Source organism: Siniperca chuatsi, linkage group LG18 (assembly GCF_020085105.1).
Source record: "Siniperca chuatsi isolate FFG_IHB_CAS linkage group LG18, ASM2008510v1, whole genome shotgun sequence".
NCBI classification, from domain to species: Eukaryota; Metazoa; Chordata; class Actinopteri; order Centrarchiformes; family Sinipercidae; genus Siniperca; species Siniperca chuatsi.
Window position 1 is genome coordinate 7,491,795 of NC_058059.1, and position 26,179 is coordinate 7,517,973.

General features: G+C 37.6%; 3 protein-coding genes across 5 annotated transcripts in view; all 3 read left to right on the forward strand.

Annotated features, from left to right (window-relative positions):
- Positions 1–3,968: 3,968 nt before the first annotated feature.
- ptcd2 (pentatricopeptide repeat domain 2) lies at positions 3,969–7,430 on the forward strand. 2 transcript variants are annotated; one of them, XM_044175469.1, is made up of 11 exons: positions 3,969–4,092; positions 4,203–4,323; positions 4,786–4,878; positions 4,969–5,098; positions 5,291–5,408; positions 5,526–5,604; positions 5,689–5,780; positions 5,925–6,038; positions 6,140–6,214; positions 6,320–6,433; positions 6,810–7,430. In XM_044175469.1, exons 2-11 carry the CDS (start codon positions 4,215–4,217, stop codon positions 7,029–7,031), a joined length of 1,146 nt encoding a protein of 381 aa, XP_044031404.1. In that variant the 5' UTR covers positions 3,969–4,092; positions 4,203–4,214; the 3' UTR covers positions 7,032–7,430. The 2 variants fall into 2 exon arrangements, with proteins under 2 accessions (XP_044031404.1, XP_044031403.1); XM_044175468.1 differs by lacking the exon at positions 3,969–4,092 and having other exon boundaries at positions 4,173–4,323.
- Positions 7,431–8,500: 1,070 nt separating this feature from the next.
- Positions 8,501–16,476, forward strand: cacfd1 (calcium channel flower domain containing 1). Its single transcript, XM_044175470.1, has 5 exons — positions 8,501–9,123; positions 11,777–11,849; positions 12,914–13,039; positions 13,270–13,377; positions 13,847–16,476. Exons 1-5 carry the CDS (start codon positions 9,015–9,017, stop codon positions 13,935–13,937), a joined length of 507 nt encoding a protein of 168 aa, XP_044031405.1. The 5' UTR covers positions 8,501–9,014; the 3' UTR covers positions 13,938–16,476.
- A 7,643-nt stretch (positions 16,477–24,119) lies between these two features.
- si:dkey-34e4.1 (carboxyl-terminal PDZ ligand of neuronal nitric oxide synthase protein) overlaps positions 24,120–26,179 on the forward strand; it is a 56,901-nt gene continuing 54,841 nt past the window's right edge. The window contains exons 1-2 of one of the 2 annotated variants that reach the window (XR_006375625.1): positions 24,120–24,664; positions 25,842–25,913. Coding sequence is in view for 1 of the 2 variants with exons in the window: in XM_044175471.1 (XP_044031406.1) it covers positions 24,560–24,664; positions 25,842–25,913 (177 nt within the window). In the remaining variant the exon portion in view is untranslated. The remainder of the gene's footprint in view (positions 24,665–25,841; positions 25,914–26,179) is intronic. The other variant, XM_044175471.1, reaches the window with a different exon arrangement.

A 26,179-nucleotide genomic window follows, 5' to 3' on the forward strand; every position in this document is an offset into this window, starting at 1 on the left:
AATCTCAGGGTAATCCTAAATCATACACATCATATACATCGCCCATATACAAACAGTACATGGCCTATGGTTTTCAATCAGAAGCAGACATTTCTAATTACAAAGTCCTCTGTTATGAGGATGGAGAAAAGAACATTGGCAGCCAAGTTCATGTCATGTGTACATAGGTGATTGGATTTAAGTGACAATGTGGCCCAGGAGGGAAGTCGTTTCTTTTGGCCGCCTTGGTGACAAATGTCCCTGAGAGCCAGACAGGATAGATGGGGGGTTTATGTTCCCTCAGAGAGATACAGTGTGGACAGAGACCAGAGGCTCAATTTTCTTGATTTAGTCTTAAGTAATGTAACAAAGCTAAGACAAAAGAGCTGTGTGTGACTGTTTTCTCTACTGTAAGTGAAGGTATTTGCCTGACTTTGCAGGTTAGATTTTGTAGTAGTGTATCATTCATGTATGGAAATTGTTTGACTGTTTAAGCCATGCTAGCAACATGACTCTAGGGATGGCAGTGTTAGCCGGTCGGTCGGTCCACCACTTTAGTCCAGACTATTGGATAGATTGTTACAAAATGTTGTACAGACACAACAACACTTGTAATCGAAAAATACATAAACTGGCTACAATCAGCACTAGTTTTAATCCAGGACTATGCCGTGAGGCTGAAGCACTGAGCCACCACTAACGCAAAGGAAAAGTAATAAAAAAAATATACCAAATTAATAAAATATATGCAGCTTATAACAAATTTACAGATCTAAAAATATATAAGGATATTTAGAACATGTCAGAAGGATATGAGAAAAATAACATCGATTTAGAGCACATTTAGCTACTCCAGTATGTTGTGAACTGAAGGACCTCTTAGATCAGACGCCCCAGGGATACTGACTGAGAGAGCAGAGCAGGATGAGAGGACATGTCTCCACAACTGAAGATCCATTTGTTGTACAGTGGGGGACCATGAATCCACATGTCTGAAGTCTCTAAGCAAGTCAACTCCAAGCTTGTGAGCCAGTCTCTCAGAGCTGTTTCAGCAAATATACTGCACACCAGTTAATGGAAAGCGTTTATATTTCCTTCCATATAGTGTTACATTATTATACACAAGTTATGCAAATGAGAGAACATCCTTACCATTTATCCAAACCCAACACGCAGCCACGGGCGTTTACGATTTAGTACAGTCAGTCACTGAGTGAATAGGCGTGCATATAAATGTATGTCATAAGTCTTACTGTGGATGGAAGCTAACCTATTTAATTGTCTTTCAAGGACAGTGACTTTAGAATTGTGGCACACAGTCTGACACAGTAATCAGTACCAGCTGTTTTTTTTCTGTGCCAAAACTGTTTCAGTGGGGACATTTATTAATGATGATGGGACGCCCCAGGCACTTTCCAGAACCAAAGGGAAGTGCACACAGGGATAAATCAAAGAAGACATAATAGCTGCTATCTGTCGGCAGAACCTGGTTGTTTGGGAAATCAAAGTCTGAGTGCTAAAATAGACCCCCTGACAAACAGTACTATATTTCCCTGTTGATTATTGCATTATCTGAGCAACCTAACATGAGCTGCCACCACACTAACACACTCAACCTGTAGCTATAGCTATATGTTGGAAAACCCGTTTTTAAATTCATGAAAACACATGCAGAGAGAGAGACCCACAGAGACACATACACCTTGCAGGATACCATAAATTATCCAAGGCCCTGTATCTGATTGGCTGAGCAAGCAATCTCAGCTGGATGGGCTGAGATGTTGTTGCCAAGGCAACAGTGGGGAACCTCCCTTTCCCAGCCCTGTTTTCTCTGTGCCAGATTGTCTATCTTAGGAGTTAATTTAAGAAGCACCTTAATCATTGTAATGATTTTTTTTTACAACTTACATTCTACTCACTTCATCAAATCGCTGCAAGTTTACCAATTATGTTTCCACTGCCTGCAGTGGAAAATCATATTTTACCATTAAATCTTGTATAAAGAAACAAGAAAAACATGCATAGTGCTCATTTGCGTATGATAAACAACTGGCTAAGAGTTTAGACTTTACTACTATCAGAGTTCTGATGCTATAAAAAATATCCAGCATAGTTACAAAGAGTCAAGATTAATCTGAGAAAATATTTCAATATGGAGCTGAATTTCAAATGTATGACCACAACATGACCATCACAGAAAAATGCAGCTGAACACCTTTGTAAGAATATAAGTCATTGGTCATGTAATGCTGTGTAGGTCAATGGGTGCACTAACTAGTGGTAGGGTTTGGTGCTCACCGAGGCCTCCTATACTAAAGTAGAGTGGAGATGAATGTAAATCGCTTTAAACAAAATGATCATTGTACTTGTAACTTGCATTTTTCCAATATAAAAGTTGGACCAAAAATAAGCATTATGCATTATTTGTTTTTATTTTTTGGACTGCTTACCTGTTGAGAGTTGCTTTTGCCAGCAATTCAGTGTAAGCCTTTTTTTTGTTAATAAATTTATTGATTGGCACCAGCTCTACCTGCTAGTCTGCGTTTGGGTCCTGTTCCCTGGCATTCCGTGTTTCCTGGCTTGACAAATCGTAACATAACTGTGGTATTTGTAACCATTATCAGATCTTTTATTATTATTTTTTTTTAAGAAACATTGTAAAAGTGTTTTTTTATATGTATTTAACTAGGAAGTCTCTTTAAGAGAGACTTGGGCAAAAAGGCAGTGTAGTAGATCACACAGTCACATAAACAATTTACATTGAGTGTGACTATTTAAAACAACAATATTATTCATAAAACATGTTTTGGATGTGGCGTTTGAATGTCTGACATAAAGTTTGTCTTGTAAATTTAATTTTCAAGGACAATGCACATCACTGTAAATGTGTCAGTGTTAACCAAAAGGCTCAACTGTTGTCCCTTGGCCAGATGTTAAATTAGCTGTTAAAGCAACAATAAAACACACAACATGTAAAATTAGAACACGAGAAAGCAAAACCTGAAGCAGATAAACAAAATAGAAATCTTAGAGGAGTATGGCAGCATCATGCAAATTAATAAAGGCAGCTACATATTGTATATAAATATTACACAAAGATACATATGAAGGTGCATATGAATCTTCCTCTGTGTACTTTAGCACTGTAATTTTTAAGGTTACATGACAAGGCCTGAAAAATTAATTTAATTTGAAAAAAGTCAGATTAATTGACTTAGCGTTAATAATGGAATTGTTATAAAACAAGACTGCCTTTCCCTGTTGTTTGCCTCATTTGCTACATTATCTTTCAGTGCAGTGTTCTAAGGGTATATCTTCAATTGGAGCAGAAATAAAGAATGTATAAAATCTAAAACAGAATATTAAGCATTCATTTGTGCATGTTAAGTATGAGCAGGAAGGTTTAAGAAGCGATTACTGCGAAACTTAAAGAATCAAAAGCTTTGGAAACCTGAGGTGAGCCTGGAAGTTCAATAAAACGTTTTAATAATAAATGTTTTCTGTTTATGTATGTTTGTTTGTTTTTTATTTCACACTTGCTTTGGCAATGTTAACATCTGTTTCCCATGACAATGAAGGTCCATTGAATTAATACACTGTATTTTGTAGCTAAATTTATGGTAACCAATACTACTAAAAGACCAAAAGTGCATATATTTGCATGAATGGCTGTGTCCCACAGATTTATTAGCCTATACGTTATTATTACACAGTACATATTATAGCCTACAGTGTGTTCCAAACTTCCTGACAGCCGCAAACTCATCAGGCATGTTTAAAGTGCAGTGCAACAGCACCACCTGTAGGTCAAAAGATGAATACCTTTTTTGGCTGCTGCTGTCAGTAATAACATTTCTGACGAAGAAAATATGTAGCACAAAAATGAACACAGCTTCGTGTAACAGAGTAAAAATAAATGACATAACATAAATACATAAAATGTTATGTTAAAACATGATTTAACATGAATGATGTAGAATTAAAACGTACTGTGCTACTGCGCCGGGTCGCAGGGCGCTGCCATATTGGATGATACCAACTGCTGACTGCATGTGACAAAATTAAAACAAATAGTTACACACGCTGTCCTACTCGAATTAAAATATTTACTGGGTATCCATGCATTTTAAAATATGGTTTACTATTGGGCAGCGTTTTAAAAATGCATAATATCTCCAATTGCAACCCCTTTGTTTTCTGAAGTTTTCTTTTCCATGGTACAGGCAGTGGGCACTATGGCGCTGGCGAGAATTGGTAAATGTTGTCGGTCGTTACTACGTGAGCCCTCCAAAGGAGTGTTTTGTGGTGTTTTACAGCCAGGTTGGATTGAAGGCTGCATAGGAGGTAAGACATGACAAAACAAAACTCTTCAACGTGTGTCCTGTCTGATAAACAGGTGACCATTAAAACGGGCTGGTTTACAGACAGAAAAGCTACATTAGCACCTTGTAAATAACCCACATGTGTACAAAGGTAACGTTACTGTACCTGACTGTTACTGGCTTTAACGGTTCATAAAAATCCACCAAAACTCGTTTTTAGCTAGATTGTTACATGCATGCTTGTAGTAACTGTATGCTGGCCTTTTTCTTTGACATTGTGGGGTGTGTGGCTTCAAGTATAAGCTATCCAGCTAGGCTAAGTTGTAATATGAGGGCTTCTCAAGGGAACAAGTTTTTCTTAAAATTTAGTTTATTTTTTGGTGGCTGCTGGCCCAATGGTGATTACTGACTTTACCTATTTTTATCACACAACACCACTGCATTTTTATAGTTATTGGCATCTGAAAAACTGTTGTCTCTGCAGCTAAAAGGCATCTGTTGTCAGAAGATGTTATCAAACTACAAGACTTCCAGCAAAGGAAGCTGGCTGTGGCTCACCTTGTCACTGGATCGAAAGGTGAAGTAGTTCCTTTCATTGGCTCTAAGCTGCAGTGTTATGTAATGTGTTATGATACATAAGAGCTCATATTTTCACCTCATTTTATAGGAAATTATATTGAGCTATTCAGCCAGAAGCTACAAAGGAATGAGCTAATATTGAGAGATGATTTGAAGCTTCTCCTTCACTTGTGCCAGTCTGCAGATGACATGGTGATAGCCAGAGATGCCATTTATAGGTATAGTACATCTGTTACTGACAGTTTTGTAAATCATAAACACACTTTTTGTAGCATAGTAGACCATTTCAGCACCAAAATATGTTCTCACCCTCTGCTCTTTCTCTCCATTGCCTTTCACAAACATTAGAAAGACGGGTGTATTAAGTATCTGAATTATGTATAAATGATCCTTTAATTTGCACTCACAAGATATCACGCAGAGAACCGGAACTTGGTGTACGGAGAGTTCAAGTTTGGTCCTCTCTTCATGAGACTGTGCTATGAGCTGGGCCTGGAGGACTTGGCTGCTGCTACACTTACAGATAAGGTTAAACATAACATTAACCCAAACCCTGACTATTGACAAAGTGCCATAAGCGGATACTTGATACTTTTCTAAGCGCCGACTAGGACTGCTAACATTTCCTCTCACTTGTCTGAACAGAGTATGAGAGGATTTTTCAACGATGCAACCTCCTTTAACATCGCCATAGACATGTTATTCACAAAAGACTCTTATGAAAGTAAGTGACAGATTAACAATCTGGGGGGGTTTTAATGAAATTACTATCATATGTTTATAATATTCCAAACTTTGGCTATTGCAGATGCCCTGGAGGTACTAAGAACCATGAGGAACCAAGGTGTACCATTCAACAAAGACACGTTGACACTGGCATCTGGCACCTGCTATAAACTGGTAACATTTAAATTAATTGATCTATACATTTTTAATACGTTTATTTTAACATTACAGTCCCAAGAGTTATATTTGTGGACAGTTAATGCTTTAAGGTGTAAAAACTCTTGGCAGTCAATTAATGTTGTGTTTTATGTTGGTCAGAACACTGCAGAGTCCTACAGGATCTGCACTGCTCTGATAGAGGAGGGACAGACCAAAGGGCACTTCATCCCCAGACATGCTTACTGCTTTGCTGTAGCATTAGCACTTCGACGGGTGAGTTATATCTTCGTCTTTTATTCTTTTCATTGCTGCAGAAAGAGGAGGAGATTATTAAAATATCAATAATATGTTTTCTGTTTTTATTTTTGTTGCAGAATGACATTGAAAAGGCACAGTCATTGTATTCACAAATAATGAGCACTGACAGTAAATTATGCCAAAATTTGAAGGTAAGGGCGTGTCATGTAACTGTAGTGTACATTGTTTGTTGTCATTGTTGTTCAGTGATTTAAAAAAAATTGTATTATTGTTTATTGTTTGTTTTATTTATTTAGGTTGTAATACTAGCAATGTCAGGAGCGGTGATAGATGCCATTTCCATCCTTTCTGCGGCCATGTTGCTTAAAAGCCCATCTTTTGTGAAGAGGCCGGAATTTTCTCAGGAGGTGGTAAGTCAAACACCTGACTGTTTGCTCAATAACACTGATGCTAATAATACTTAAAATAATAAATAAAACCACAATGGGATAGCTAAGAATGCAGTGATTAAATGTTTAAACATATTTCTGTATTTCTGCGATTAATATTTGAGCTTTCATTCTGGGGGAGGAATTTTTAACACAAATTTCTATACAGTTTTTCTGTGAACAGAATAATGGCAAACCTAAGGTAAAAATAAAAAGGTTTGAAGTATCCTTTACTGGGATTGTTGATCAGAGTTAGTGTGAGGAAATATTTCTCAAAATACAAGAGATGTTTATGTAAATCACTGAAAAACGTCTGTGAAAGAGTTTGCTAGCAGTGGCCTCTTGTGACCTGTTTCAGGTGGATTTGCTGCGCTTGCGGAGTGAGAGCGGACCGCACGTGATGAAAGTGGAGCAGATAGTGACTCAGCTTGAGCGAGCTGATCAGCTGACCCAGCATACCCTCGATGATATGCTCTGCCACACACCCACAGGGAAGAGGAAACCAGCGCCAATAATGGAGGAGAGGAGGATCAGCCGAAGGACTCTGAAGCCACTACAGTCCACTCTGCTGTCAGAGTGAGAGACGCTGTGTGCTGTCCCAAAGCCACCTTAGCTAAAGGGTCTGATGTGAGGCTGGACGGAATCAGTCAATAAACAATGACTCTGGTTAGAGTTGACTTTGTACATATTGCTTTATCTACCTCTCCTTAAATACAGACACGGTCGTCTCTCTGCAGATTGGACTCTTTTTTTTCTTTTTCTTTTTTGTCATCCCTACCCACAATTTGATAAAAAGGGTCACAGTTTGTGCAGAAGGCACTTCAATGGAAAGTTGCTGACAGAAAATTACTGAAGTAACACCATCTAAATGAGTATGAGTATTTCCTTGCAAGGATCTCATTTGGGAAGAATGTGTTGTGTATATGTAAAGTGTGAATGAGTGATTAAAGATGAATCGGATATTTAATAATGAAAAAAAGATTCTTTGTGTTGCTTTGATGTGTAGGGGTGCTTGTGAAATCAGGTTTGTTTTGCCATCTTTGAAGGATTGGATTATCTAGCTAAGCATCCGTTTATTTCAAAAAAATAAATAACCAGCGATCTTTGAAAAACCCAGAAGGTCGTTTAAAGGATAGGTTCACAATTTTTCAAGTCTAACCTAAAACAATAGTCAGATGCCCATATGTACCTTGAAACCTTGATAGGTTTTGCTTCTTGTAATCATTCCTCCTGATCATACTGGCCATTAAGAGATCTCTTCCTACAGCGCTTCCAAAATACATTCCTAAGTTTATCTGAAGTTAATATGAAGCTTCAGCAGTAAAATCAGGGGAGAGTTTTCCAATATTATAGCCTTTTTAGAGCAAAATTCCCTCTTTTTGTTACTATCCTTCCACTGCAGCTCAACAGGGAAACATTAGGAATTCTGTGCTAAAAAGAATAACTTTGGAAGATACTTGATTTGATTAACCCAGACCCAGAACCTCATATTAGCTTCAGTCCATTTTTTTATACATTTTTGCACAAAACGAGGACTGGGAATTTTGTTAAAATGAATTTAGTTTTCAATTTACTTAAGGGGAAAAAAGCTTTATGCTTGACAAACCTAGGATGTCGTGTAAAAACGCTTACCGTTCAATGGTTAGAAGAGTCAGAGGATTCACTGAGTGTTTCCCTGCTGAGCTGCAGTGGAAGGGTTGTAAAAATTGTAATCATGTTCATATGGGCACCTGACTGTTAGGACACTTTAGGACAGACTTGAAAAAATGTGAGCCTATTATTTAAACTATCTTCTGCCGGTTATTTATCTTTCCAAAATACGGATGCTTAGTTCTGTGACTCAAATGTAGCCTAATGGTAATAGGCACAAACTAGGGCCACACATGGCATGTCATACATTTCCATTGATATTAAAACATTAAAAGCTCAAACACTGGCCCTCCACGCATTTCATCTGTACACTGTGATGATAATAACAAATGTGTGGCAAAATATTCATTACAATCCGAAATCTGCTGTTCGAAACACCGATGTAAACAAACCACGACTCACATCAAATCCCTCCCACAATGCACCGCTTACATCGGCTGAGCAGACAGGGAGGAGAACAACGGAGCAGCCACTCGAACCAAAACAAACCGGGTAGATAGTGTCCAGTCATAATATAGTAGAAAGGGAGTTCAGGATAGTTTTTGTTCATTTATAAGATTACTTTAGGACGGATGCAGCGGTGATATCCACTCCTAGCGGCAGCTGGTGGCGGTGCTTTTTAGCATCAGCTAGCCGGTTAGCTGGTTTTGACTGACGGAGGAAGCTGTGTGAAAAGCTGCTGCTAACATCAGGCAACTGGCCCCAGCACGAACAGACAAAGGAAACAAGAGATAAATAATACAAAAAGATAAATTATATCTGATTTTACTGATAGGGACCGCTGTGTCGTAATAGTCGAGTCAGCAGTTAGTTTGTTGAGACTAGCTAACTTAGCTATTGTTAGGTGATCTCAGGCTGACATTTGTAAATACTGGCTTTGGGTAGCTTTAGTTAACATAGCTAGAAAACCACAATGAGCTCTGAAGAGACTGCAGCGTCCACTAAACCCACTCCGGAGGATGATGGCATGACATGGTGGTATCGATGGCTCTGCAAAATAGCTGGGGTTTTGGGAGGAATATGTAAGTAGTTGTAAAAGTCAATTTCTTGTGTCACTTGATAAGTAAATAAATGATAAGCCGACAGAAGCCTAAATCCTGCCATAGCTGCATGCATAGTGAATAGAGCTATAGAGTGCCTTGTGCCAGTTTACAATGACATTTAGTTTAAGTTTGTGCTATTTTCTTTGACAGGCAGGTCAATTTATTGTCTTGGCAGCATACCTGATACTGTTTATTGTGTGGACTCTTCAGCTCTGCATTAATATGAGGGTGAGAGCTGAGACAGGACAGAAAGGGCATCAGATTACTATTTGGGGGGAAAAAAACATGTTTTTGATTGTGTATAAACCTCACTTTAGCTCAGCCAGGCTAGACAAAAGCTGTGTCACAGCCTATTGTCCCTTCACTGCAGCAGCCACTGTTGGGCACCGCCTGTTTGCATGGCTTGCTCATTCCATAACAGCTTGTTATTCCTCAATTACCTATATGATATGGACACACATAGTCCACAGCAGGTACGTTGACTCTTTCCCTCAGGGGTTCAGTGTGAGACAGAATTGATTTTTACTGCTGGCTTTGCAGTTTTCCAGCAGCATTGCAGCCCTCCTGCCTCTCCCTCCATCCTTCTCTCCTTCACAGTGACACCAGAGTCACAGTGCATGTATCACATTAACCACCTGGGGCACTGCATATTCAATGCGCTCTGTATTATTAAGGAGGCTGGATGGTCCAAAGGAGCCGGATATGCTACGTTGTTCTTCCACTCTTTGTGACAGTGTGGGCTTGTTTGGCCTGATAGTTCACATAGAGAAGTATAAGTATATTTACCCTCTCTTCTCACTCTGGAGTTTCAGCCTGAAATTGTACTATATGGTACTGAGTCTCGAATACAAAAGATCATACTTAGCACTTAGTGGTGTTGGTGTATGGACCGGCAGTCAAAAGTTTTAAAACACCCTATGTTTAAGCATTTTGGTTGAATATCAAACAATGTGTCTCTTATTAATACCAAAGAATTATAAATGATAAATAATAGACATTGGTAAATTTAAGAAATGTTTGTGACCTATTGTGAAATGAAAGTGAGAAATGTTGATCTCCTTCTCAGCAGTGAAAACAATACACTTTAATGTGTTGATTGGGGAGGTGTGACTACCTTTGATAGATCTTTCTCACACTTGACATTTTGACTTCTTACAGCAGGAAAAGCACAGGTGTAAATAATAGCATTAATGATTGTTCTGTTCTAGATCTGAAAGGATTAATCGATTAGTCAATCAAAAGACAAAACAAACAATTGGGCTCTGGGGACCTGTGATGGTCACTATTTTCTGATGTTTTACTGACTAAGCAATGAATCCAGAAAATAACTGGCAGATTATTCACATAATGCACAGTACCAGGGCCCTGACACTAGCACACCTACATGCAATGTAACCATTATTAATCTTATTGGTTACACCTGTGTTTGACAAATCAAAATATCTGTTTGTACAGTGTGTTTGTTAGCTGCTGTCAGGCTCATTTACAACCTAAGCCTTTTATTGCCAAAATAATTGATTGCGTTGCACACACAGAAACACAGACACACAGCAATTTCTAATGATTAACCCCAAGCTGGCATGTTCTCATCTGTGTGTATTTATTTAAAATAAGCCATAAAGGCACTAGAGGCACTTTGTGGCTCAGGAGGTAGAGTGGGTCATCCATTAATCCCAGGGTTGGCGATTTGGCTCCTCATGTCCATGCATCGAAATGTGCTTGCGCAAGATACTGAACCCCGAGTTGGTCCCGATCGGCAGGTCAGCGCCTTGCATGGCAGCTCTGCTGTTAATGTTGTGTGTGTGAATGGGTAAATGAGAGGCATAATTGTAAAGCGCTTGGTCCGTTAAGGTACAAAAGCGCAATATAAATGCAGTCCATTTACCATTTTAGAGCAGATACACCTCACATGTTGTGTGATTGATTGCTTTATGTTAGTGTGAATACAACTGATAATTGTTTTTTCATACTTCTACGACTGACATCATTGATAGATTTGCTGCTGCTGTGTTAACTGCTTTAGCTGACACTTCTACAATGTGTGATGTTGCCATATCACACATCATTTCAGAGCCTAACAAAAATCCTCACATGTAGAACGTTGACATGGATTTTTCACAGCTTTTGCGCAACATATAAACACACCATCAGTGGTCTACTTACCAATGAACTTGTGCATGTTAATATACCTGTAGTTCATCTCATATTGCAGTACACATATTTCAGACCATGGATAGTCAGACACTGGATTTAGACATGTCCCATCCTAGTAGGTCCACGGTAATGGAACGTTTAAATCATAATCAAATCATAGCCATGGCAAAAGCTAAAAGAGGCCGATATTGAAAATACTCAGAATTATCATTAAAGGAATCAGTCTGAAACGGATTATCTGTAACATGAAAAATTTAGCCTGCTTTGATTTTGATACAGTGCTAATTAGTGTTTCAAATCTGCTATAATTAATTTTCTTAATATCTTTTACATCTAGATATGAGTGCTGGATTCCATCATTTTATTCAGTGTTTTTCAGATGTTTCCAAATTGAAAATATTTTCTGTGTGATCTGTCACATGCCTTATGTTAGTAATAGCCCTTTTGCTTTGTCTTTTGTCTTATCCACATCATGCAGCCTGTGCCATCTCAGGAGTGTGGAACTGTGTCACTGTGAACCCTTTAAACATTGCTGCTGGAGTATGGATGGTGTAAGTCTTTAACACTGTTACGCTTACTTTAATGTAGCATGCATTAATTAGCTCATTCATGTTCCATAAGCCAAGACATTTTTATATGCTGTTGGTATACAGGAGCAAACATACTATAAAACCTAGAAATAGAGATTGATTAATACAAATTACAATCAAGACATTCTGCCATTTGTATTCTTTACACCAGATCACACCAGAGTCAAAGGATTATTTTAGAGCTGAAATGATTAGTTGATGAATTAATTAGTTGATGAAAATTAATCAGCAACTATTTTGATAATCAATCAGTGATTTTTTTCAAGCAACAATCTCAAAAATGCAGTGGTTATAGCTTCTCAAATGTAAGAATTTGCTGCTGGTCTTTGTCAAATATGTTAGTTAACTAAATTGGGGTTTTAGACTGTTGGGTCAGACAAAACAAGACATGTGAACTCTCACCTTGGAGTCTGGGAAATGGGCAGTGAGCATTTTTCACAATTTTCTGACATTTCTTAGGCAATCAGATCAATTGAGAAAATAATCGTCAGGTTGAATGATAGTGAAAATAATCGTTTGTTGCAGCCCTAGAGCCTTTTTCAGTTTTCCTAGAAATAACATTTTGCTGAATAACAGGGATGAAAATGTCATGAATAAACACTGTCTAAACACTGACTCCCATTCATTTTTGAGTTTTATATGCTTTGTTTATGCTTTTCTCTGTCTGATGTGATAGTTAACTGAATATCTGTTAGTTGGACAAAACATTCCATTTTTGACAAGATGTCACCTAGGGCTTTGGGAAATTGTGAAAAACGATTAATCAAGAAATTAGTTGGCAGGTTAATCAATAATTAAAATAATTGTTAGTCGCAACCCCAATTCCTCTAACCAGCTCACTATAGAAACGTTCTTGCTGACGGTAAACATGTGAGTGCTCCAGCCCAATTTGAATATCTTGAATGATGACAATGACAGCACAATAGTTCTTTAATCCTTCAGACAGGGCCAGAGCTGTACAATATTTGTGTGAAGTGCGCAGGATGATTCACTGCTGTGTTTGTGTCCTCTCCTCCTGTCTCAAGATTGAATGCCTTCGTGTTGTTCCTATGTGAAGTCCCATTCTGTTGCCAGTTCATAGAGTTTGCTAATGCAGTAGCAGCCCGTGCAGACAAACTTAAACCTTGGCAGAAAGCCTTCTTCTACTGTGGGTGAGAACAACTATGCATCATACACGGTTTATGTCATTGGAGACTGTACTTCACTGTATGACAAATTCCATTTTTAGGAATGTGAATTTCTGATAGTTATTAACATTGCATAAGCTGTTGGACATACTGTTGGGAATGTGTTTTCTTTTATCTACAGCATGTACTTAATATGATTTACTGACTTTTGTTTTTGTCTCTTGCTGGCTGTCTCCTCCATTGCTAATTTTCAGGATGGCCCTGTTTCCTGTATTCTTGAGGTTCTCCTTTACAACCTTGTTTGGAAACGCCATCGCCTTTGCTACAGGAGTTCTGTACGGCCTTGCGTCTTTGGGCAAAAAGTAAGATGTCTGTTAGTAGCTAGTAACATGTAATGATGTAAAATATCAAAGCTCTTATGAAGCATCAGAAAAAATGTCAGCTATTCTATATTATTTATTTTTAGTATCTATTTGATTAAAAGCTGTACAATATGGGCATTTTGTAATTACTCATATCTCTCACTCTTTAAAACACTCTTCTAAAATGTCATATTAAAACAGGCTCTCATATTAAATGCAGTATTCCACAATATAATCAGTTAATAAGATTGTTATGTTATGCTTGGGAGTTTTAACAACCCTAATGAGCCTCTTTATTCATGCAAATTAACTTTTTGACAAGGTGAGCCGTGTAATAACCTCGCAATTAACATTGTCATCTTCTCCTGTCGTACCCGCTTTTCCTTTGTTTCTACCCACCTCTCTCTCATCATAACTTTTTATTACCCTCCTTCTCTCGCATCCTTTCTTCCCTTTCTTTCTGTCTCAGGGGAGACGCAGTGACTTACGCCAGACTGCAGCATCAGAAACAGGGGGATGAAGAGAGGATGACAGAAACGGCAAACGGGGCTCCAGAGTGAGGCATCTGCCTTTCCACCCTCCTCTTCCTCTCTTTTCTTCAGTTCTTACAGATGATTTTTTTCTCCCTGTCCTCCATCCATCCTACCTCTTCCTCCATGCTCCTTTCCTCTCTCACATTTCTGTCACTACATAACAATGGTACTGGGTTTATTTATTTACTTAAACTGCTGCATTCTTGTTGTCCTGACCTAATAGTATCCAAACAGGTTGACGTTGGATTATTTGGTAACTGGCGTGCAAATGGGATCTCTCATTGTGACTTGATAACTTAGATTGTAAGTTTTGTTTTTATGTTTTTAATTCTTCTTATGGGTTGTATTTATTATTTGTTTCTCTTTGTTGCTGCCATCACTTGTCAATGTGAGGTACGTCTTTTTAGCCCAGGAGCCTTTCAGGAAATCCGAATAGAAATTAATGTGACTGTAAAATGTACATAATTGACTTCAGGTTATTCACTATGACTTTGAGGCTGTGATTCAGAGTTGCCTGGTTTAGACAGCGCAGCGGGTAAAGATAAGTCAAATGATACACGGGGTTCAGACTTGAGCTGTGTGTGTCATCCAGTTCTTGGCAGCACACCCAAATATTGATATCAGCTCATCTGCAGCTCTAACCTCATTATCATTGCAAAGCTTTGGGCAGTGGGGTGTCCAAAGCCGTTTGCATGAACTCTCTGCATTTAATTCGAAGAACCTACTTTAAGCAGTGAATGTATGAATGGTTCATAGAAGAGAAAATCTGTAATTTTTTGCATTAGAAGTCAACTAAGGTAACAGTGAAAACTAGTGCTACAAAAGTTGTATTTCTATTTATCATGGATCTATTTATCACAGGCCTTTATTTATCACAAATAAAGGCCTGTGTGTGTGTTTGTTATATTTGTTTTGTTTTATTAATTGATCATTTTTAATTGCTTTAAAAAGGACTAGATTACAAATTTTATTGAAAGAGCCTGACTTTTTAAAATTATTTAGACTGACAGTTACACCACAGGTCTGTAAATAACCTGAAGTGTCTCCTTAGGTTTTTCCCCTGTATTTGAGTCCCATATTTTACCCTTATCGGACTATTTTAGTATAGTATACCAGCAGGCTATTTGTGTTGACAATGATGATGAGGATATGTGATGATGATTTCCATTGTATTATAGTAGGTTCAATTTAAGCACATGAAATATATGAGGAGGAAAATCTAATTTGTTTGTTGGTGAAGTGTGGCAGTTTGATTTCATAACCTTTGACCAACAATCTAGTTTCCTCTGAGTTGTTGTATTACTATGAGTCAACCAAACCCACATAAAGTATTGAGCATCCCAAAAGGAAAAAGAGGGATTTTGGTATTACAGTATTACACCCACTGTGCACACACAAAACTCTGAATTGCAGCCTGAATGCATTTTTAAACATAGGCATTAGGGATATTTTTAACATTGAGGAATGTATCAGGTATACCCAAAGATAAAGACAGTTTATCTTTACTTTTGTTTTATGCTTTCATATATTCATTTTTTTTTTCAGTTGGTTTAAGCACAGCTCAGGCATTCATGCACTAAATGTTCGGTAGCATGGACTATAGAGGGAATTTCATTAAAAGCTTTCAGTGCATGGGTAAGCTTGGGTATGGTTCCTCATGATCAAGCTGCCAGTAGCCAAGTTAATGCTGCAGATTTTGTGGTACATTATGTAATGAAAAAGCGGAATGTGCGCTTATTTGTTCTCCTTTTTAAAACACGTCACCGTTTTGGAATCTGTTACTGACTATCTACTGTATTTATTGTGAGTCTTAATTAGTACACTCTACCAAAACCCATTAAGATTTAATGAGGGGAAGTGTCTTGGTCTGTATTCCACACAATCATCAGAGCCATGGTTTGCCTTTGTCACTCAAATGAGGTATACAGTGGTCAGCAATGTACGGTTTGTGTTATTTTCTTGCCTTGTTGTGTCACCGGTAATAAGGATGCTTTGAGAATAATTGTTTACACATACCTCTTACAGCTGTTTCTGTCTTCAGTCTATTACTGGCTGCTAAGTGAGTGGATTATTCACACAGTACCACCAGCTCTCAGGTATCATACTTAATGCACAGCGTACAGATACAAAGTAGTTTATGCATAGATCATAGATATATGGTAACTAGCATAAGCATGACTCTATGAAATTACTATATATAATATATATAATTTGATGGAGAAGCATTTGTGAAAGATTTAAAATATGCACAACGAGCGTTCACAAGTGATTAAACACTACATACACACCAGCAATATGCTACAGTCTGACACTACACACTCTTACACTACAGTTTTAATAAGATGTAAAAACAAAAAACACTGCTTTCCTTGTCCACAGTCATCCAGCCACCCATCTATTTTTATTTTATTGCAGTGAAAGGCATCCAAGACTCCTGTGATTTGACTGATTTTACATCTGCAGGTGTTGAGTGTATATTTTGCTGTAAGGGATATGTGTATAATGTGTGTTGTGATGTGATTCTTGATCCTGTTAACAATTAGTGAATTAAACAAACTTGCTACTACTACCGTGGTGTTGGCTTCTAATGTTTAGTCTAATGTTTAGTTGGGCCACCCCCACCAACCTTTCCTCTAGCACCACCATGAGGTTAACACTTATGTTTTAGAGTGAAATTGATCTTGATAATTATTGGATGGATTGCCATGAAATTTGGTACAGACATTCATGGTCCACAGATTATGAACCGTGAAAACTTTGGCGATCCCTGACCTTTCATCTAGCCCCACCATCAGGTCAAAGTTTCAATTTGCTCAATACTTTGATTTATGACCAAATACCTAAATTCATTAGGCTGGGCTGGAAGTGCAATGACTGATAACAGATGACCTTCAAACTCAAATGCAATTTAAGTTTATTACAACTAGGTTGTTATTATTCATAGCTCTGTGATAAAATACTTGATTGTAAAGTTTTAGCTACTGTTAAAAGTGAAGACTTTAGCGTCATTTCGCTTAATGTTAGATTAACGAGCTAACAACCAAAAGACTTTGTAGGAAAAAAATGTTTAATTATATAACGTTACAGATATTTAATCTCATATATCCCTGAATAATTTTCATTTAGTTTGTTTGTGTGTATTTGTTAACCTAAATTAGACCTAACTGAAACTGATCCCGAGCTCAGTGCACGGTTGTTAAAACGGCCTGGACCGACCACGCAGTCGAGTCGTGTGCGACAGGTTGGCATTTCCAACAGCCCACAGTGGAATTATTTATTAATAACTTTAAAGTATGCATCTAATGCCAGTGCACAGTATTTCATTAAAGACGAAGCCTGTCTCTCTTGTGACCACTGTGACTCTGAGTGTGATATTAATCAAATAGGTATGTGTATTGATGTAAGCTTTAAAGGTGCTAGTGATAACACTGATAACATACAGCCACTAAATGACGCACGCCCCCTTCTCCTTCCCATTGGATTCCAGTGGTTGCCAGTTCGTGCATAACCTGCATATTTCATGGTCATGTGGAGTGAGACTCAGACAAACTCTGTCATATCAAGTGATGAATCTTTTGTGATAGAGTAATGAATTCATTTAGCAACATATATACATTAGCTATAGATTTAGGTTATTTTGTGCAGTGGTGTTTCATGTAGCGTTATCTATGGTAATTTTAGGATAAGGCTAGCTACCTTTTTCCCCCCATCATTTAATAATTATAGGGGCTCTATATTGCAGCACTTACCGTAAAAATTACATTTCAATCACCCTTACACTATAAGACATTAGGTAAATATTTACATTTTAATCCAATCAAAGAGTATAGTACATAGTAGGAACCAAACGTCAGACATCTCACACAGAGATAAACAAAACATTCATTTTGGACCTGTCAAAAAATTTTAAATGATTAATTCAAAAGCATAATTTTTTTTTTTGGAAAAGTGATACTTTTATTCTGCACCTTTCTAAAAACTCTGTGGATGATTTTTTTAAAATATATTTTCCTACAAAAATTGTTAGCATTATAACCTTTAAATATAAAGGTAAAACAAAGACATTTGATGCCAAGTTTAAGTGTGATGTTATAAAAGGAAAGAATGTTTTGGAATGGTATTATTCATCATGTTTACTTAGCAAAACATGTTCCCCCTGACATTTTAAAGATCCTCTCAAGACATGTTTTAATACATATTTAATACTCTGTATAGTAATTTGTGTCTGATATGGTTTATTTTCCACAAAAAAAGTTTAATTAACTAGTTATTTTTTTAAAGAAAATACATCTATTCCTTCTCCATCATTGAAAAATTCAGAATCTATGAATATGCTACTACTACTTACCCCCTTCAGCAGATGAATGTGAAAACATCTAGTCATCTAGTGTCAAACTCTACATATAAATCATTCTGCACTAACATCCAAGTTACATTAAGTAAAACATATTTTTGAGTGGAGGGGGACTTTAAATAATGTGGTTTTTAAAAACCAATGCACCTGTGTTTTGGGCACTGAGCACTAGCTCTCTTTGTTAGCTGTCTTGTGTTGCTTTGAAAACTTGCATATCAAAGTGATGATTGTTAGATCTCGCTTATAGCTTATAAATGCCACTAATTGGCATTCAACCTAATGTGACCCACAGTGTTTGTAAATGTGATTAAGCTACTTCAGAGGTAGTCATTTTTCAATGAGATGCTTTCATTATATTGTCTTCCCCCAGTACATGAAACAGTGTTTGTGATGTGAATGGCACTTGAAACCAGACCTGTGATTACTGTGACTGGATTGCTGTTGGAGCAAATAAAAAAAAAGCATTCCATTTATCTGTATTTGTTCAGAGGACACAATTAGTACTACCATTTGAATTCATCAAATTTCCTTTTTTCAGAGGGTACTTTGGCTTAGCCTTGCTACTTTCGTTCAGCTCTGACAGTGCATTTTGGACTGAGACAACAAAAGAAAATATATATGAGAGTAATTCCTTTATTGATGTTGTGCATAGGACAAATACTAATAATGTATGAGTAATTACACCTAAGAACTGTGTTTTCTAGTGATGTTTGTGTACAGGACTGTTATGTGCAGATAAATATTCACTGTGGTAGATTCATTAAAATTGCTTATTTATTTAGATCTATTTACCAGGGATAAACCACTTATAGATGAAAGCTATGTATGCGTTATTGTAACAGTACATATTATTTGGAACATATCACCAAGCATACAAAAATACCAACTTCTTAAAAGTAAGTGTAACATTTCACAAGTCTGAGCACCTTCAAAATCTTCTTTAAAGGTTTATACTTCTGGGTGTCAAGAATTTTCTTTCATTTTTTCTTTTATTAAGGATCAAAGTACAACATCTGAAAGAGAATTTCAGGTCGTGGGTTCTGAAGAATTCTTCATAATATGTCAGTCTCATCAGAAATCCAGGTTACCCTAGGGCTGCCACTTTTCATAAATTATTTATATACAGTGGTGTGAAAAAGTGTTTACCCCCTTCCTGAATTCTTTTTTTTTTTTTTTTGCATTTTTGTCACACTTAAATGTTTCAGATCATCAAACAAATTTTAATATTAGTCAAAGATAACACAAGTAATCACAAAATGCAGTTTTTAAATGAAGGTTGTTATTATTAAGGGAAAACCTACATGGCCCTGTGTGAAATAGTGATTGCCCCCTAAACCTAATAACTGGTTGGGCCACCCTTAGCAGCAACAACTGCAATCAAGCGTTTGCGATAACTTGCAATGACTCTTTTACAGCGCTGTGGAGGAATTTTGGCCCACTCATCTTTGCAGAATTGTTGTAATTCAGCCACGTTGGAGGTTTGGGCAAAAAAACAGCCCCAGACCGTCACACTACCACCACCATATTTTACTGTTGGTATGATGTTCTTTTTCTGAAATGCGGTGTTACTTTTACGCCAGATTTAATGGGACACACACCTTCCAAAAAGTTCAACTTTTGTCTTGTCAGTCCACAGAGTATTTTCCTAAAAGTCTTGGGGATCATCAAGATGTTTTCTGGCAAAAATGAGACGAGCCTTTATGTTCTTTTTGCTCAGCAGTGGTTTTCGTCTTGGAACTCTGCCATGCAGGCCATTTTTGCCCAGTCTCTTTCTTATGGTGGAGTCATGAACACTGATCTTAACTGAGGCAAGTGAGGCCTGCAGTTCTTTGGATGTTGTTGTGGGGTCTCTGAATGGCTGAAGAAGAACAAAATGAAGACTTTGGAGTGGCCTAGTCAAAGTGCTGACCTGAATCCTATTGAGATGCTGTGGCATGACCTTAAAAAGGCAGTTCATGCTCGAAAACCCTCCAATGTGGCTGAATTACAACAATTCTGCAAAGACGAGTGGGCCAAAATTCCTCCACAGCGCTGTAAAAGAGTCATTGCAAGTTATCGCAAACGCTTGATTGCAGTTGTTGCTGCTAAGGGTGGCCCAACCAGTTATTAGGTTTAGGGGGCAATCACTATTTCACACAGGGCCATGTAGGTTTGGATTTTGTTTCCCCTTAATAATAACAACCTTCATTTAAAAACTGCATTTTGTGTTTACTTGTGTTATCTTTGACTAATATTTAAATTTGTTTGATGATCTGAAACATTTAAGTGTGACAAACGTGCAAAAAAAATTAGAAATCAGGAAGGGGACACTTTTTCACACCACTGTACTGTATTGCATCCTTTTGTTTTGTGTTGAGAGTATTCACATGTCTTAGCCAGATTCTGCTAAATGTTGTTCTGTGTCTGTCACTTTCTTTGTGGGCTCAACATATGACACGTGCAGTAATGCCGTCCTCTCCACTACAGACCTACTCCCATCACATCGCTCTCAATGTCTCTTCTAATTATTTTCTTTGGCTGTCCAGTCACAGTTTTGTAGATTAAGACAATTCTGTCTCGATGAGCCACTGGATGTGTTCCTTCACACTTTCCCAGAATCTGCCTGTGTGAGACTGATGGTGTTCTTAAAAATGTCTTCATTTGTTACTTTAAATGCTGTTGAACTCTCTGACTCATAAAAGGCTGGCTTTTCTTTGTGAATTGTCTTTATAGCAGCTGTAAAAATCAGATGGCGATACTGATAGCCATCTGACTTCACTTAAATGTAACATAATATTGAGAATCTCAATTAATCAATTAATCAAAGCTGTAGTGGGGAGTAAACTCTCCTACTGTGTCCATGTTTTTATTTGCAGAAAAGTGGATACCAAACTTTGGTTTTGACATAACATTAATGTAGTCAAATTTGAGCTTGATTCATCATTTGTCTATTTTGCCTTCAACAGGGTGGTTTCTGAAGTGGTTTCCGGTCTCCCAATATACAGTCCATTGGTCATGTGACTTATAGATCACCATGGAGTTTACATTACATTACAAAACATTACTGTTTTTAAAATGCTTTTTGCAAAATACAACATTTACTCCTAATGGATACAGACATTTACAAGAGACATAAATGACAGATATAACACAGAATACAAACCGTACAATATTACATTCAACTTTTAAAAATATTCTTTAATAAAAAGGTTCAATTGTCATTTTTCGGTACAAAACAGCAAATTCTACAGTTGTTCTTTTTCAAAACACAGTATTTTCAAATCCCTTCTTTTAGCCTAATATGGATAACCCAAACAAATTTTAAAGTTAATGTGGTTGACCTTAAAGAATAGTTCTACATTTTGGGAAAGAAGCTTATTTGCTTTCTCCAGTCTCCACTGGTTGCCTGGCAACTGCTCAGAGCTAAGAAATAGTCTGGCGTGTAACCCCCCTGTAAAAACAGCAAATTTTCATATTTACCTTTCGGTTTTTGTACGGATTAAAGCAGCAAGATAAAACATGTAAATTAGTGAGCTTTAGAGATTCCGAGAGGTGGATATTGTAACTGTTAGACAGAACCAGGCTAGTTGTTTCCCCCAATTTCTGTCTTTATGCTAAGCTAAGCTAAGCTAACTGGCTTCTCATGGTAGCTTCGTATTTACTGCACAGACATGAGAGAGGTATCTCTCTGTCAGAAAGTGAAAAGGCATTTTTCCCAAAATGTCAAACAGCAAAATATTCCTGTTCTTTGAGACAAATATAATCCAGTGGACTGGACTACAAAAATGGCTTCAAGTCTAGTTCTTGATTGAACCCTCTCAGGCTTAAAATGCCCAATTTAGAAATCCAGTGTGCCTCCCTGTTAGAGAGTGTGTATTTTAGACACATTTTAAGAGACAGTATGATTAATTTCCATGAAATGTGCTGCAACTGGATAGATCATTTTTATATCTTATAGTACTTTTATGTTCTGCTATTCTTTGAGTTCTCTTGATGTTTTTTCTACATATCCTTTTCCACATGGACATGTTAATAAATAAACCATACCCTTTGTGTTACACTCCTCTCACTTGGATTCTTTAATGTGGATGGATGAAGTTTGTTTAGTTGTATTGTTACATTGCACGCAAGTCAAATAGATTGCAAACATCACAGCAAGCAGTAATAAAACCAGTGCCTATCTGTGACACTGACCTTACATGTGGATAGGATGTTTAGGTTATTTAAAGGTTGTTTAATTAAGTAAATGATCACCACCTCTCATCATTAAAGCTGCATTATGTCAGCATTATCCCTCCCTTGTCAGGCATCTTCTCTCACCTATGAATCTTATTATTTTTCAATCTTAATATTGTGCCCTTTGAGTGCAGATTAGTGAGATTACGTTGTGGCACCTGGCCTCTTTCTCATATTAATAGATCGTAATTCATTTGATTTTCAAGGATTAGTCCATATGAGTGCATCTGCTGCCTCTGATCTGTAAAGTTACCAACTTTAGACAAAGACTTTTCTTGTACTATTAATCTTAAAACATACCTGGAAACATTGTATTCTGACTTCAGTAACTTATAGTGAGTAGTCAACAGAGGGCGCCATTGCAGTATTTCATTAATATGGCTTAGTTTTAATCAAGCATTTAACCTAGTATTTAATTAATTATTGAATATATTACTATTAATACTAGTAGTAAAAAGGGAGGACACACTTTTTATGGGAAGTGAACCTGTGATGCTCCACTTGCAGGTTTATTATCGGCCTGGACATAAATGATAGTTTTAATGTTAATACCAGCAGCTGCAGTGGCAGCAGTAATATGACAACAACATGGTATAAGAGGTGGAGGCTTGATAAAGGCTGAGCATCAGGAGAATCAACCCTACCTCATTTCCACTTTATGAGCAGCAAATAGCCATTTATTGTCTAAACAGAGATGTCATTGTGTAGTCATTATAACGATTTGTCATGCAGGTAATAATGGCTATTTAGTGACTGAACTGTTGTTATCTACTAAAAGACTAATTTGGGCTCCTGTGGGGAAACTCCAAGGATGATGAAAACAACCAAATGAGGTTTTGTGATGATGAATCTCAGCCATTTGATCAGCATCCTGACTGTAATGCAGTTATGAATAGCAAAATATAATGTGAAAGATGCCTTTTATATTGAGAAGAATAGCCTAAGGCTCATGGCCTACAGTAGAATCACTGCACGAGGAAATAAGGAAAAAAGTAGCCTAGATCTGAAAATGAAAAGTAAGTTGTTTAATTTAGGGGAATGTTATATGACAAGACCAAATATTCATCTATCCAGACCTTTTTTTGGAGATAGTGGTGGAATAAAAACAGTAATGGCACAGTGTAGAAATACTCAATTACTAGTAAACGTCTTGCATTCAAAACTTAATAAGTAAAAATGCAGATGTATTGACAACAAAATGTAGCCTACTTAAAGTGTCAAAGTAAAGGCAGAATGGTCCCTGTCAGTATTATATTATTGGATTGTTATTGATGCTTTAACATGTAAACAGTAGGCTACTTTAATGTTGCAGTACTTTAAGGTGGAGTTCATTTTAACTGCTTTACGTAGGCTACTTTTGGGTAGTTTAATCTATAACTGCACATTTTATATATTATGTGTAGTATATAAATCTTACTATGATAAGTAACTAACTTGTCAAATAGCCTAAATGTACTGGAGTAAAAAGTACAATATTTCGTATAATGTCAAGTAGCAGAAAATGGAAATAGTCATGTAAAGTACAAGCACCTCATGTACTTGAGTGAATGCCCCGAGGGGGGGGAACTAACTAACTTGCCGGTTTTCCTCCCTGCTCCTGGTTGCATCATGCTTCGGAACTTTGCTCCAATGAGCTGCTTGCTTTGTGCGTTGTGGAGGGAGAGAGAGAGAGAGACGCGAATAAAAAAAAAAATCCCCACAGCGAGCAACATCACCTGCGGAGAGACACGCCAGCTTCTTACGCTGGATTCCTCCCGTGGCGTTGGGAACAGACATCATCCACGTTGCTGTGTGGTTTGTTTGTTGTTGTTTTTTTACGAGAGGCGTTATCAGGAAGGAAATCTTTAAGTGTCTCTCGGTGTATTGTCACAGGAGAAGGGGCACCCAAATCTGTCCCTCTTGAGGACGGGACCTTTGAAGCTCAAAGCAACAACAATGGACTACGCTTCCACAGGGAACTCACTCTTGGAGCCGTGCTGTACACACACATGGGATTGTAGCGTTTCAAACCCAGACGACATTTGTCTGTTGAGTTGTTAAACTGTGTTTCCGTGTCGGGGGTCGTCAGTCGGAGCCCGTGATGCCCGCGAGGAACAGGTACAACCTGGTGGACGATGTGGCGGACTCGAGGGTGCCGCTCCATAATGAAGAGGCTTATCAGCATGGGATTCATTTCCAAGCCAAGGTGAAAGGAACATAGTTTTTTTCTCCTTATTTTGACACTGTTTAACCACACGGTCAGTTCAGAGTTGTGTTGTGTTGGAGTGGCAGGTGCACTGGACCCTTTCAGTTGGGATCCATCATGAAGTTTGAACACATGGCAGTGTGGGCTATTCAACTACACACGTGGATTAATGCCGCAAGTCTGATGGAGTGTGTAGTTTATTTGTCTCATATTTCATTTGTCTAACATAATCCTTTAAAACTGGTGTGGATGTCCTTATTTTTCATGCTCTAAGGTGAACTTAGTGTATTTTCAGGTTTCCCATTGAATTATTAAGTTCCCAGGGAAGCAGTATTCATATTTTTGTGGCCCTATTCATACAAGCCAATCTGTAACTTTGTCCTGGGCTGTCTGAGCTGATTTGCACCATAGACTATAGCTCTTAATTCATTTTAGGGGTTGAACAGCAAACAGAGCACAGAGGTAGAAAGGGTTAAAACAAGGGAGTGTAATTGGTCCAAAGTTCAATCACAAGGCTGCTTGTGTCTTATATTTAGTATCTTAGTATTAGGCTTCCTCATTAAGCAGCATTCTCATCTCTGTCTTTCTTTCTTAATATTTATTTATTTCATTGAGTGTTGTGAACACAATCACGTAGTAAATCCATGACAGACAATTTCTCACTGTGGATATTCAACACTTTTCAACAAAACAAATAGGAGTAAGAATCTGATGGAAGGTGGGACAGAGAACACTCACAGAAAGATACACGCAGCCACATAAACACACATGCATCCTTCCTCATATAGCAGCATGAACATATTGTACAAATTGTATTTGATACGAAAAAACTATCTCAGTGAATTACTAAATTCACCAATACACCTTGAGTTGAGGTAGTTTCAGTTTGTCTTTCTGTTTTGTTTTTGTATTATGTAGTCTGTAGGGTGAGCATCACCACATATTGTAGACAGTGAGCAGGCAATTTTTGTCTGTATAAAAGTCTACTTTTGCTTTGGGAGCTGTTGGAGTTGAATAAGCTGATGGCTGTGATCAGTCCCAGCGCTTAGTGAGAATAGAGATTGATTTAATAAGTAACATCAATGAGTTTGTTACGTGTGATTATGGAAGATTAATTGTACAGCCGTAGTGTGTGGGATAATATCTTCTAATGTGTGTGTGTGATTGTTTACTACAGTACGTGGGGAGTCTTGACGTTCCCAGGCCCAACAGTCGGATGGAGATCGTGGCAGCCATGAGAAGAATCAGGGTAAGATGAAATCATTATCTCATGAGTGTTTAAGAGCAGAAGCACACACATACTCTTCTTCAGTCCTGTGGTGATTGTTCCATCATGGAGGACAGAAACTATCTTTACAGTAACACAGTAATCACACACACAATGCACACAAAAAAAGTGTGCGGCTGTCAGGGTAAATTTGTATTGAGAATGTAGTGACGCATGTACTGGCTGGAAACAGAACACGACTTCTGAAAGCAATGCAGGGATGAATTTAGTAGAAAGAAAAAGCAATA

What these genes read in the sequence shown, in the direction of transcription:
- cacfd1 (XM_044175470.1), top strand. Translation starts at nt 9,015, where the DNA reads ATGAGCTCTGAAGAGACTGCAGCGTCCACTAAACCCACTCCGGAGGAT. An exon ending in TGGGGTTTTGGGAGGAATAT is followed by an intron (nt 9,124 to 11,776) that starts GTAAGTAGTTGT and finishes CACATCATGCAG; the next exon opens with CCTGTGCCATCTCAGGAGTG. An exon ending in GCTGCTGGAGTATGGATGGT is followed by an intron (nt 11,850 to 12,913) that starts GTAAGTCTTTAA and finishes TCCTGTCTCAAG; the next exon opens with ATTGAATGCCTTCGTGTTGT.
- ptcd2 (XM_044175468.1), top strand. Translation starts at nt 4,194, where the DNA reads ATGGTACAGGCAGTGGGCACTATGGCGCTGGCGAGAATTGGTAAATGT. An exon ending in CTGGCACCTGCTATAAACTG is followed by an intron (nt 5,781 to 5,924) that starts GTAACATTTAAA and finishes TATGTTGGTCAG; the next exon opens with AACACTGCAGAGTCCTACAG. An exon ending in CGGAATTTTCTCAGGAGGTG is followed by an intron (nt 6,434 to 6,809) that starts GTAAGTCAAACA and finishes GACCTGTTTCAG; the next exon opens with GTGGATTTGCTGCGCTTGCG.